The following is a 14,029-nucleotide window of genomic DNA, read 5'->3' as shown; positions in this document are numbered from 1 at the left end:
TATCCAGAAAGAAATATCCTATTAGCAGTCTTTAGATTTAATAAATGTCAAATTTAAAAGAAAAAACTACTCTCAGTTTTTGGCAAGCAAAAAGTAAAAATCTTCAGCAGTTTAGGTCAAAAAGTAAAAAGCTTTGGCAGTTTAGGTCAGCTCTTTCTATGCTTCTTGGCATTAAATGTGCAAAGAAATGCTGAGTCTGCAAAAGATTTTTGTTAAATATTATTTAAACCAGAATAATGGCAAGTGAGATTTTATAATAAAATGGCATCATAAATAAATAAATCTTTAAGTTTCTGTGAAATCCTAGAAATAAACCCAAGCATATATGGCCAACCAATGTTTGACAAGGGAACCAGGAACACTCAAAGGAGAAAAGACAAGTCTTTTCAACAAATGGCGCTGGGATAACTGGATACTCACATGTAAAAGAATGAAACTGAACCTATATCTTACACCATTCATCACTCACAAAAATTAATTCAAAAAGGATTAAAGACTTAAACATGAGACTTAAAACCATGAAATTCCTAGAAGAAAACATAGGAACAAAGTTCCTTGACATGGGTCTTGGTAATGATTCTTCTGGACTTAAGCACAAGCAATAAAATCAAAAATAAACATTTGGAGGGGTGCCTGGGTGGCTCAGTCGTTAAGTGTCTGCCTTCGGCTCAGGTTGTGATCCCAGGATCCTGGGATCAAGCCCCGCATCGGGCTCCCTGCTCAGCGGGAAGCCTGCTTCTCCCTCTCCCATCCCTCTGCTTGTGTTCCCTCTCTCAGTGTGCCTCTCTCTGTCAAATAAATAAATAAAATCTTTTAAAAAATAAAAATAAAAAAATAAACAAGTGGAACTACATCAAACCGAGAAGCTTCTGCACAGCAAAGGAAACCATCAACAAAGTAAAAAGACAACCTACAGAATGGAAAAAAATATTTGCAAACCCTATAGCTGATAACAGGTTAATACCCAAAACATACAAAGAACTCACACAACTCAAATAAAAAAACAAATAACCCAATCAAAAAATGGGCAAAGGACCCAAAAAGATATTTCTCCAAAGAAAAGAGACAAAAGGCCACCAGGTACAGAAAAAGAAGCTTGACATCACTAGTCATTAGGGAAATGCAAATTAAAACCACAATAAGATAATCACCTCACACCTGTTAGAATGACCATCGTCAAAAAGACAAGAGCTAACAAAACAAACGTTGGTGAGGATGTGGAGAAAGGGGACCCCAGGTACACTTTTGGTAGGAATGTAAATTCATACAACCACTTTGGAAAACAGTATGAAGGATCCTCAAAAAATTAAAAAGAGAACTACAATATGATCCAGCAATTCCACTTCTAGGAATATATCCAAAGGAAACAAAAACACTAACTCAAAAAGATATGCACCCCAAGTTCATAGCAGCATTATTTACAATAGCCAAGATACGAAAACACCTGTATCCATTGCTGGATGCACGGATAAAGTTGTAGTATATATACACAATGGAACACTTTTAAGCCATAAAAAATTGAGGAAATCCTACCATTTGTGACAACATGGATGGACCCTGAAAGCATTATTAAATAAAATAAGTCAGACAAAGACAAATATTGTATGATCTCACTTATATGTGGAATTTTTAAAAAAACCAAACTCATAGAATAAGAGTTCAGACTTGTGATTACCAGAGGTGGAGGGTAGGGGGAAGGGGAAATGGAGAAAAGTGGTCAGAAAATACAAACTGCCAGTCGTAAGATAAATAAGCACTAGGGATGTAATATACAACATGATGACCAAAGCTAGCACTGCTGTATGTTATATATGAAATTTGTTAAGAGAGTAAATCCTAATAGATCTCATCAAAGAAGAATATGTTTCCCTTTTTTCTTTTCTTCTTTCTTTTCTTCTTCTTTCTTTTCTTTCTTTCTTTTATCTACATGAGAAGATGGATGTTAGCTGAACCTACTGTGGTAACAATGTACGTAAATCAAACCATCATGCCATTTGCCTCAAACTTACATAGTGATGTATGTTAATTATTTCTCAACACAATTGGGAAAAAATTTTGTGTTATAGCAACAAATCATAAATGGCAAAATAAGTTTTGAATAGCAGGTTCATTTAATTTCAAATAGTATTCTAGAATAAAATTTTAGTCAACTAGGTCTTGCTTCAAAGTAAAAGTTTAAAACCATCAAATATAGGGTGTTTTTTTCCTGAACATCTACTTCAAGGGATATATTTGTATTAGATTCAAAGATAACACTATAGAGTTACAGAAAAATTTTCCTTTGCACAAAAAGCAACTGACAATGTAGACAGAGCTCAGAAAATCAATCAATGATTAAATGGCACAAAACAGTATCCTTATTTTAAGGATTTTATAATATAAGGTCTGATTAAATATTGATATCAGAAACTAATCACTATATAAGTAATTACAATTATTTATCACTAGCCCCCAAGAAGACACTACTTGTGAATATGAGTTAGAGTTTAAATTCTAATCTCATCTAAATAATATAATTAATCTATTAGCCCATTAGACTTTACCACTGAAACTGATCAAGAAAAACAGACACAGCCTTTTGGAAACAAAACAAGAGGCCAAAGAATAGACTCATTTATTAAAAAAAAAACAAAGAGAAAAACAACCTCACAAGAGAAAAGAGAGGACACAGGCCAGAGGAGAAAAGAAGTATTAGTTCTAGGGGCGCCTGGGCGGCTCAGTCTGTTAAGCATCTGCCTTCAGCTCAGGTCATGATCCCAGGGTCCTGGGGTGGAGCCCTGCATCAGGCTCCCTGCTCAGCGGGGAGTCTGCTTCTACCTCTCTCTCTGTGCCGCCCCCCGCTCCCCACTCATGCTCTCTCACTCTATCTCTAATAAATAAAATCTTTTAAAAAAAAAAAAAAGAAGCATTAGTTCTAACTGGAAATGAACCAGTAACAAAACAAAGCAATTAATGGTAAGCATCAAATGGAATGGCATGCCCAAAACATCAGGGGAAAAATGAGCTACAAGATCCCAGAAAGGCAATCTTCCAGTAATAAACCAGTAAGAAGAGGTTTCAATGAAAAGGTAGGTATGAATCTGGATCTTCAGGACCAGAGAGGACCTGTCAGAGTCAAGAGAAAGCCCAGCTACTTCCATTTTTTTGAAGCTTCCAATACATTAATTTTTTTTTTAAATAAAGCAACGTCAAGGTAGGGCTAAAATTAGATAATTTTGTATGTTTACATTCATCTCTCAGGTGGAGATAATATCAGGAATCTTAATTGGAGGCCTACGTGGCTTTCCTACCCAGGGCTTTAGAGAGGATCAGTGGCCTCTGGAAAGAATCAGCATGGATGTTACGTGCCAAGAAATAAAGACTAAAGAGCTGCCATCTTGCGTCCTCGTGTGTGTGCACCTAATCTCAGCTGGTCCACTCGAGACTCCCTGAGCGCCAACCCTATTCCCCCACGCGGTCCCACTTCTGCTCCAACAGGATGAAAGAAACTATCATGAACCAGGAGAAACTCACCAAACTGCAAGCACAAGTGCACATTGGTGGGAAAGGAACTGCCCACCAAAAGAAGGTGGTAGTTCACAGAACTACGGCAGATGATAAAAAAACTTCAGTTCTCCTTAAAGAAGTTAGGGGTAAACTATATTTGTGGTATTGAAGAAGTGGATATGTTCACAAACCAAGGAACAGAGATCCCCTCTAACCACCCCAAAGTTCAGGCATCACTGGCAGCGAACACTTTCACCATTGAGGCTACACTGAGACAAAGCAGCTGATAGAAACGCTACCCAGGATCTTAAACCAACTCGGTGCAGACAGTCTGACTGGTTGAAGAAAGACTGGCCGAAGTTCTGCCCAAACAATCTGTGGATGGAAAAGCACCACTTGCTACCGGAGAGGATGATGATGATGATATTCCAGATCTTGTGGAGAATTTTGATGAAGCTTCCAAGAATGAAGCAAACTGAACTGAGTCAACTTCTGAAGAAGATAAAACTTGAAGAAGTTACTGGGAGCTGCTATTTTATATTATGACTGCTTTTTAAAATTTTGTTCATGGATCTGATAAAACCTAGATCTCTAATATTTTTAAGCCCAAGCCCCTTGGACACTACAGCTCTTTTCAGTTTTTGCAGCTAATTAAGCTGAAGAAGACTGGGAATAAAGTTTGAAACAAGGTTAATAAAGTTCTTTGCCGAGGAAACAAAAAAAAAAAAAAAGAAAGAAAGAAAGACCAAAGGTCATAAACTGGGAACACTGGCAGTTGAGAGATGTTTTATTTGACCCACACACAATTTAAAGTTTTTAACTAGCTGCCATGATTTCAAAGTCTGGAGATCTCATATAAAATTTCAGACTGCAATATTTCAACACATTCAATCCATTCAGCAAATATTTATTGGGCATCTACTATGCTACAGACAGTGCTCTAGGCAGAGCAGACACAGCAGTGAACAAAAGACCACACCCCTGCCCTCATATCCCTGCCTATGGGGCACAATCCATGAGTACCAGCAACATCATTTGCTGCCCTCCCTAGGTTACTACAGAACCAAGAAAAAGAAAATTTATGTACTCTTTGATTATAAAAATAAGAATAGTCCCAAGTCAGAAAACTATAACCAAATTTTACTTATTAAAGAACTGGAGGGGTGCCTGGGTGGCTCAGTAGGTTAAGTGTCTGTCTTCAGCTCGGGTCATGATCTTAGGGTCCCAGGATCAAGCCCTGCATCCAGCTCCCTGCTCAGCGGGGAAACTGCTTTTCCCTCTCCCTCTGCCTCTCCCCCTGCTATGCTCTCTCTCTCTCAACTAAATAAATAAAATCTTTAAGAAAGAAAGAGAGAGAGAGAGAAAGGAAAGAAAAGAAGAGAAGAGAAAAGAGGAGAAGAGAAGAGAGGAACAGATGGACGAACTGGAAAAGTAGACATGAAAAAAAGACTAGTTCTCTCCTGAACTTTGAAAATCCTGCCAAGTCACTTTTCCTCAGATCTGTGTTGAATAACTATCTCAAAAATCCAAAACAGTTAAACACATAATATAAACATTAAAATGCATCACACAGAAGGGTTAAGGGAAAGAGAGCAATCAGGGAAAAAACAATGAACAATGACCTACTAGGACCAAAGCTCGATACCAAGTGTATGATTATGGGATATAAAGGCCTAGACAAAGGAAGGTACCCCCTACTGAAGAAATGAAAAAGTACAAAGGAGAAATAAGGCCTACATAAATAGGGAATAATGATCTCTAAAATTAATATAAATACAAATATTTAGACTAGCGATTAACTGAAAGAGCAAGAGAACTTAGATCGGATGCTCCGTCTAGGATTGGAAGACCCAATGGCTGAGATCAGAAAGTGCTGTGGTGTTGAATTAGCATAATAACATGGAAATTAAAGTTTATGAAACCTGGAAAAGAAAAAAAAAGGTATTCAGCAAGAAAGTAAACATTATTCAGCATGTATCCCACAACAACCAAAAGCGATAAACATCACTGACTAGGTAAATGAAGCATTCTTTTTATCTGGAAAGTAGGATTCACCAGGCTCTTCTACCAGTTGGAGCCTGATAAATATAGGGTCAAATAAATACAATATAATAATATAGAATATTCCCCATGCTGATCAGAGAATCTTCTGCTAATTGCTTTGGCCTCCTAAGAAATCTGTTTAGCAGAAAGTTGAATCTTCTACACCAAGTATTCTACTTTATAGCGTTTAATCACTTATGGGAGATTAATAAGGTGATGTAATTATAAACTTATCTTTTATGAGTCTTGCAAATATACTCACATTATTCAAGGCTAGACCATTTTCACTGATTTGGTAATTCTGTTCCATATCCATAAGGATCCAACTTGAAGAATAAATAATAATGCTAAGTTTTGAAACCCTCCACAACAAGCTCTTTATAGGATGATGTGGAGGATTTGAGAACATGGACTCTGCCCTTTAAGTGCTTGTAGGAGAGAAAGAGCATACATAACATTGGTTTAAACAACTTTCAATAAAAGCATGAGCTAAAAACCAAAATACTAAGAAGGTACCAAACAAAAGTGAGAATTGTGTACACAGAATAGATTTATTTGGTGGACAAATGGGAAAGATGTGAGATGAAAAACAAAAACAAAACTAATCTCAGCTTCAATGTTTCTCCTGCAAAATCTTTAAAATTATAAAATGAGAAAACGTTTGTTTTATTAAAAACAGAAAAGAATGACTTTTATTTTTTTTTTAAGATTTTATTTATTTATTTGACAGAGAGAGACACAGCAAGAGAGGGAACACAAGCAGGGGGAGTGGGAGAGGGAGAAGCAGGCTTCCCGCGGAGCAGGGAGCCCGATGCGGGGCTCGATCCCAGGACCCTGGGATCATGACCTGAGCCGAAGGCAGATGCTTAACGACTGAGCCACCCAGGCGCCCCAAGAATGACTTTTATATCGGAGTATCTGGGTTACTTTTAGAAGGACTCTGATTCCTTTTCTTTCTCTCCTTCTTGTGTGCCCTGCTTCCTCCCTTTACCCTCCCCTCCGCCTGGCCTTCCCTTCATTCCCCAGCAAGGGAGTGTGGCCAGGCCAACTCTTAAACTCAGTCTCAATGGTAAGGCTTGTGTGGGGCTAAGGAGGGCCAGGACCAGAGCTGAGTGCATGGATACTCCTTATTAGCTGTGTGACTTTGGACAAATTGCTTTATGTCTCTGTGTCTCTGTCTTCTCATTTATAATCTAGGCATAATAAAACATCAGCCCATAAGGTTATTGTAGAGATTAAATAAATTAATACAGGCAAAGTGCTGAGACCTGTGCCTGACACCATGATAAGCGTTACCATCACTATTACTACATGGTGCATTTCAGTCTCTACCGGAGGCTTTCAGGTACGTGTGAAGGGCCTGGCTGAAGCTTTAGCCCTGGGAGCTTATAAAAAGAAGAAATCATTAGTCTAGGGTCAGAGCAAAATAAAGGAATAGAGAAGAAAAAATAATCATTTCATTTCAATTCTCTCATCCCATATACAGATACATGGTTATTAAAAACAACAACAACAACAACAGTTAAAAACTGTATCAGTTTGGGGTACCAGGATGGCTCAGTTGGAAGAGCATGTGACTCTTGATCTCAGGCTGTGAGTTCAAGCCCCACGTTGGCTTCAGAGATTACTTAATAAAATCATTAGAAAAGAAAAAACTGCATTAATTTCTATGTTTTAAAGGGAGTGATAGCTTTACCTGGTCTTTCCACTTTTATAACTTCTGCTCCAAGATCTCCTAAATTCATAGTAGCAAAAGGTCCCGCCAATACTCTACAATATTAACAATGACAAATAATTACCACCTTGAAGATTTTTATATTAATTCTTAATAGCTCATTAACACAGACAAGCTCATATAATGCTAGTAAGAATTAAAACTATTAAAACTGTTTAGAGTAGCAATTTGGCCTTATGTACTATGAGCTTTAAAAAAGTATATTCCCTTGGGGCGCCTGGGTGGCTTAGTCGGTTAAGCACCTGCCTTCGGCTTGGGTCATGATCTCAAGGTCCTGGGATCAAGCCCCGCATCCGTGCCCTGCTCAGCTGGTAATCTGCTTCTCCCTCTGCCCCTCCCCCATCATGCGCTCGCATGCACATGCTCTCTCTCTCTCTCAAATAAATAAATAAATAAATAAATAAATAAAAACTTAAAAAAAGTATATTCTCATTGATGCAGTAATTCCACTTCCAGAATTCTATGCTAAGGAAGAAATCCTAAGATTCCCTGAGGCAAAAATTTATGTAAAAGGAAACCTAATTTATAATTGTGAAATACTGGGGGATGAGTAATTATGTGACAACTATATAATAAAGTATCATCTTACCTTTTTCTCAAATTTTGAATGACATGGAAAAATACACAAAATATAACATTATCTTTTAAATGTGGGTAAAACTGTAATTTCATTTTTTTTAAAGATTTTATTTTTTTATTTCAGAGAGAGAGCATGAGTAGGGGAAAGGGCAGAGGAGAGGGAGAAGCAGACTCCCCACTGAGCAGGGAGCCTGATGCGGGGCTCGATCCCAGGACCCTGAGATCATGACCTGAGCCGAAGGCAGACACTTAACCAACTGAGCCACCCAGGTGCCCCTAAAACTGTAATTTCAATATGGTTCTAATTTTTGTTTTTAAAAATTATATATAAATATGCAGATTGGAAAAATGCACAAATATACTGTCTCTTAGAATAATGAAATTATAAAGATTTTTCTTTTTTGTGTTCCTTTCTAAAACTTTGATAAGTAAGCATTATAATCCAAAAAACAAATGAACGGTTATTTTTTTAAAGAAAGGAAAAATTCAATCACCAAAACCAGATAAACCAATACAAACCTTGTTAGATCCAGAATTTTTACACCCTCCAGTGGCTTCATATTGTCAGTATCTGGCAAAACAGAAAACATTTGAAGAGTATTGATTACTAATTTTCAGGAGGAAGAATGCAGAATTCTTCATATTCTGTTTTAATTAATCTGTATTACTATCAAAAATATATGTTTTCCTTCACAATAGTTCTGCTTTATATGTAACACAGAAACCTTGACCTGATCCAATTAAGTCAATCTGTAAAAATTACAGCAGCTAATACCCAATTAATAAAGTCCACAGCTACACTTAAGATAGTTTGTCTAAAGATATTTGCAAATGATACATCAGATAAAGGGCTAGTATCCAAAATCTATAAAGAACTTATCAAACTCAATACCCAAAGAACAAATAATCCAATCAAGAAATGGGCAGAAGACATGAACAGACATTTCTCCAAAGAAAACATCCAAATGGCCAACAGACACATGAAAAAGTGCCCAACAACCCTCAGCATCTGAGAAATACAAATCAAAACCTCAATGAGATACCACCTCACACCCATCAGAATGGCTAAAATTAAGAAGTCAGGAAACGACAGATGTTGGCGGGGATGCGGAGAAAGGGGAACCCTCCTACACTGTTGGTGGGAATGCAAGCTGGTGCAGCCACTCTGGAAAACAGTATGGAGGTTCCTCAAACAGTTGAAAATAGAGCTACCCTACGACCCAGCAATTGCACTACTGGGTATTTACCCCAAAGATCCAAGTGATTCAAAACGGGCACATGCACCCCAATGTTTATAGCAGCAATGTCCACAATAGCCAACCTATGTAAAGCGCCAAGATATCCATCGACAGATGAATGGATAAAGAAGATGTGGTATATATACACAATGGAATATTACGCAGACCATCAAAAAAACTGAAATCTTGTCTGCAACAACGTGGATGGAACTAGAGGGTATTATGCTAAGCGAAATAAGTCAATCAGAGAAAGACAATTATCATATGACCTCATGGATATGTGGAATTTGAGAAACAAGAAAGAGGATCATAGGAGAAGGGAGGGGAAAAACGAAACAAGACGAAACCAGAGAGGGAGACAAACCATATGAGACTCAATCTCAGAAAACAAACTGAGGGTTGCTGGAGGGGAGGGGGATGGGAGGGATGGAGTGGCTGGGTGATGGACACTGGGGAGGGCATGTGCTATGGTAAGCGTTACGAATTGTGTAAGACTGTTGAATCACAGACCTATACCCCTGAAACCAATAATATATTATATGTTAATAAAAAAATTTTTTTAAAAAGTTTGTCAAATGAACAAAATGGTGGGGGAGGAACATATAGACTGAGCACAGGATTTTTAGGGTGCTGTGTTAATATAGATTGTAACAAATTATAACAAACATACCACTCTGGTGGGATGATACTGATAAGGGGGGAATGTGTGCAGGCAAGGGATACATGGGAAGTCTCTGTACCTTCCTCTCAATTCTGTGGTAAACCTGAAACTGCTATTAAAAAAAAATAAAGTTAGGGGCGCCTGGGTAGCTCAGTCATTGGGCGTCTGCCTTCAGCTCAGGTCATGATTCCAGGGTCCTGGGATCAAGCCCTCCGCATCGGGCTCCCTGCTCTGCAGGAAGCCTGCTTCTCCCACTCTCCCTGCTTGTGTTCCCTCTCTCGCTGTGTGTCTCTCTCTGTCAAAAAAATAAATAGAATCTTTAAAAAAATAAAAATTAAAAAAATAATAAAGTTAAATTCTTGCCAAATGGCTTACAAAGTTTAGATCATGATGACTGATATCAAGCTGACTCTTTGAGGAAAAATGATAACTACTGGTTCAATTTTTTAGAGCAGTTTTGGATACTGGCAGTAAAATGGAGCAGAAAGTACAAAGAATTCCCATGTGCCTCTTTTCCCCACAAGTGCACAACCTCCCCCACTTTGAACTTCCCTCACCAGAGTGATACATTTGTTACAACTGATGAAGATACACTGACAGGTCACTATCACATAATTTAGAGTTCACTCTTGGTCTTGTACATTGTATGGATTTAGACAAACACATAATGACATATGCCAAACATTATTATATACAGAATCATCTCACTGCCCTAAAAATCCTCTGTGCTCGATTCATCCCTTCCTCCCCTCAAAACTCTAGAAACCAATCCTTTTACTGTATCCACAATTTGCCTTTTCCAGAATGTCATATAGTTGGAATCATATAGTAGGTAGCCTTTTCAGATTGGCTTCTTTCACTTGGTAATATGCATTTAAGTTTCCTCCATGGCTCGATAGGTCATTTCTTTTCAGTGCTGAATAATATTCCATTACCTTGGTATGCCATTTTATTTACCCATCCACCTATAAAGGACACCTTGATTGCTTCCAAGGTTTGACAGTTATGAAGAAAGCTGCTAAAATGTTGTATGCACATTTCTGTGTGGACAAAAGTTTTCAACACATTTGGGTAACTATCAAGGAGTGCCGATTACCGAATAGTATGGTAAGAGTATGTTTAGTTTTCCACTCCATCTTCCAAAGTAGCTGTACCATTTTGCATTCCCACCAGCAATGAATGAGAGTTCTTCGGTTCAATACATTTTTTTAAAAATCTCAATGCAGCTCCATCAGCAGTGGAAGTAACAGAAGTCACACATTTACACATACACCATTATAGTCTTGAGAAGGATCACAGTGGCACAATAATTCTTAGCTAGGAGGGTCCCCAGGCCACAGTGATCTAGTAAGAAATAATCAAAGTCCATGTAGTGGGCATTTTGTCCTTGAAACCAGCCAATTTATTCTTTTACAGTAAGAAATTGCTATCCCAGCAATAGGAAATATGTGAAGTCTATGGAACTGGTACATTATTTTCTTGTAAACACACTTATGTAGGAAGCTAAATTATACACAGAGGATAAATTGATGAGTAGAGGATCAGAAAAAAGGAGGTAACTAAAACTATATTTAATATGGTAAACTGTTACAGCAATGGCCTCCATGAATCACACTTCCAGATATCCACACCCTCATATATTCTCCTTCCATGTAGACTCTGGGCTGGGACATCTGCCTTGTTTTAGCCAAGGGAACACTAGCAAACCTGATGCCCGTAGAGGCTGGAAAAGTGCTTACACAGTAGAGCTTGAATTTTTGGAACACTTCCACCTTCACATGAAGCAGCAGAAGATGAAAGAACAAATGGAGAGAGGCTTAGCCATCCCAGTGACTGTAGCTGTCCCAGGTGAGGTCCAGACATGTGGGTGAAGCCATCTTAAAACACCCAGATCCAACCAGGTGAGTGAGTTCAGGTGAGTCCAGCAGGACATTCACAGAACTGAGGAAAAATAAGCCACTGCTGTTCTAAGCCAATAAGTTTTGAAGTGGTTTGTTGTACAGCAATAGGTAAACAGACACAATGGCTTATGGCAGATAGATCCTTTCAAAATGTAAAACATACGTCATTCCTCTGCTCAAAATCCTCTAATGGCTTTCTACCAGACTGAGAATGAACTCCAACATCTTCCCACAGCCCACAGACGCTGCTTGCTCTGGCCCTCTGCTACGTTCCTAGCCATGACCCTTATCCCTCCCTCTCATGCTTCTCCAGCTACGTTAGCTTTCTTGCAGTTCCTTGAACACACCGAGCATATTTCTGTTTTAAGGGTCTGTGGCAGAAACAGAGATGGACCACCCAGATTCCCCTTCAAAGAAAGGAATTTCTGCCCAAACTACAAGAAGCATGGTTAACTTACAACTCCAGTATTAGCTTCCTCAAGGCCCACCTCAGCTTTCCTCAGCTGAGAGCGCTCTGTTCTCAGGACAGTCCTTGGTCAAATGACCGAGCAAAGTTGGGCAGAAAGGCCTGGTCATTTCCTCCACCAAATGCAGAATGTTGTATCAGTTCTCCTTGGTGTACTGCTCTGGAACCATTGGGCTGGCAAAGAATTTGAGAGGTGCATGCAAGTCTGATGGCTCCTCTGCCCAATCCTATTTCCTTCCTTTCCCTTTCATAGGTGTTACTCCCCAGTAAATCCTTTGTCCTTCCAACTCTGTCTTAACATCTGCTTTCTGGAGAATCTGAGATGTGACAGGACTTTTGCACTTGCTATTCTCTAGACCTGAAACTCTTTTTCCTCCATACACTTGCATGTCTTGCTTACTTCACTCAAATTTCTGCCCAAACACCACACTCTCAGAGAAACCTTGCCTGATCATCCTATCTCAAACAGCACCCCTCTGGATCTCAGTATGTTTTAGTTTTCTTTATAACATCTACCCATTACTTCACATTACATTATACATTTATTTATTTATTGTACTACTTACTGTCTTTTCCACTAGAACGTAATTTCAATGAAGGCAGAACTTGTCTATCTTGCATCTCCCTCCAGAACAGTGGCTGGCACAAGGTTGGCACTAAGAATTAGTTGAAGGGTCACACTGGGAAGGGGTGAGGGACAGAGGCAGGAACTCATATACTTAATAATTCATATGATCATTGCAATGGACTGAATGTTTGTGTCCCCCCAAAACTCATAAATTGAAATCCTAATCCCTGAGGTTATAATATTAGGAAGTGGGACCTTTGGGAGGTAATTAGGTCTTGAGGGTGGAACCATCATGAATGGAATTAGTACCCTTACATAATGAGCCCCAGAGAACTTCCTTACCCCGTTTCTGCCATGTGAGGACACAGCAGGAAGTCAGCAGTCCTCAACCCAGAAAAGGACCTCACCAGAATCCAACCATGTTGGCACTGTGATATCACATTTCTAGCCGCCAGAACCATGAGAAACAAATTTCTGTTGTATATAAGTCTGTGATATTCTATTACAGCAGCCCAAACTTACTAAGATCATTAAAAGAGACGAGAATCTTCAAAGTCAGGTAGCTGATTTTTCTCTAACCTGGACAGAGCTTGAATAGGGTGGGAAAAGACACAGTAAGGGGAACCCGGGTGGCTCAGTCGGGTAAGCATCCAACTCTTGATTTCAGCTCAGCTCATGATCTCGGGGTGGTGAGATCGAGCCCCAAGTCAGGCTCTGTGCTCAGCAGGAAGTATGCTTGAGATTCTCTCTCTCTCTCCCCCTCTGCCCTTCCCCTGTTCTCAGGTTCTCTCTCACTCTTTCTCAAATAAATAAGTAAATCTTAAAAAAAAAAAAAAAAAAAGGAAGAAAGAAAAGACACAGTCAAACAAAGACAGTGAAAATGCTCTGCCAAAGAATTCAATGGGCATTTGGAGGTACAGGTTAAGCTTAGCAGCTGGAATGGAAAGGAAAATCAGACTGAGGAGAGGAAGCTGAGGGAAAATGGCAGGTGAAAAACTACCAGGGAAAAATTTCCATTAACAAGACAGCTAACAGAACTTTTCTTTAATATATTACAAATAGAATTAGATTTTAGGTTATACGTGGTACCTCTCCAAAATTACCAAATTAATTCAGTAAAGCCTGGTACAAACCCAAGTACCTTGTGTGAGTGGTTCTTGGGAAAATTTTTAAAAAGGGGGTGAGTTAGAGCTGGGGCAGAGTGAGTAGAACAGGTACATGAGGTAGGACGTGAGCGAAAGCTCCCATTAAACAACCTTTGTCCCTACTATGTGCTAATCATTCTATGAAGATACAGTGTGAGAGGCATCAATCTCTTCCTCCTCAAGTATCCCATGGTCTACTGGGGAAAA

The 14,029-nt window shown here is 38.9% G+C and overlaps 1 protein-coding gene across 3 annotated transcripts in view; it reads right to left on the bottom strand.

Moving 5' to 3' along the window:
- SUGCT (succinyl-CoA:glutarate-CoA transferase) overlaps positions 1–14,029 on the bottom strand; it is an 814,926-nt gene that overhangs the window by 780,227 nt on the left and 20,670 nt on the right. For all 3 annotated transcript variants that reach the window (XM_025853115.2, XM_073886887.1, XM_073886888.1), the window contains exons 2-3: positions 8,363–8,414; positions 7,226–7,299 (exon numbers count right to left, since the gene is read on the bottom strand). In XM_025853115.2, coding sequence (XP_025708900.1) covers positions 7,226–7,299; positions 8,363–8,414 — 126 coding nt within the window. The remainder of the gene's footprint in view (positions 1–7,225; positions 7,300–8,362; positions 8,415–14,029) is intronic.

The sequence above is a fragment of the Callorhinus ursinus genome, unplaced genomic scaffold (assembly GCF_003265705.2).
Source record: "Callorhinus ursinus isolate GAN/ISIS: 27379988/994484 unplaced genomic scaffold, GSC_fseal_2.0 scaffold73, whole genome shotgun sequence".
Taxonomy (NCBI): Eukaryota; Metazoa; Chordata; class Mammalia; order Carnivora; family Otariidae; genus Callorhinus; species Callorhinus ursinus.
Note: the sequence above shows the minus strand (reverse complement) of the source record. Positions and strands in the feature narration are given on the sequence as shown.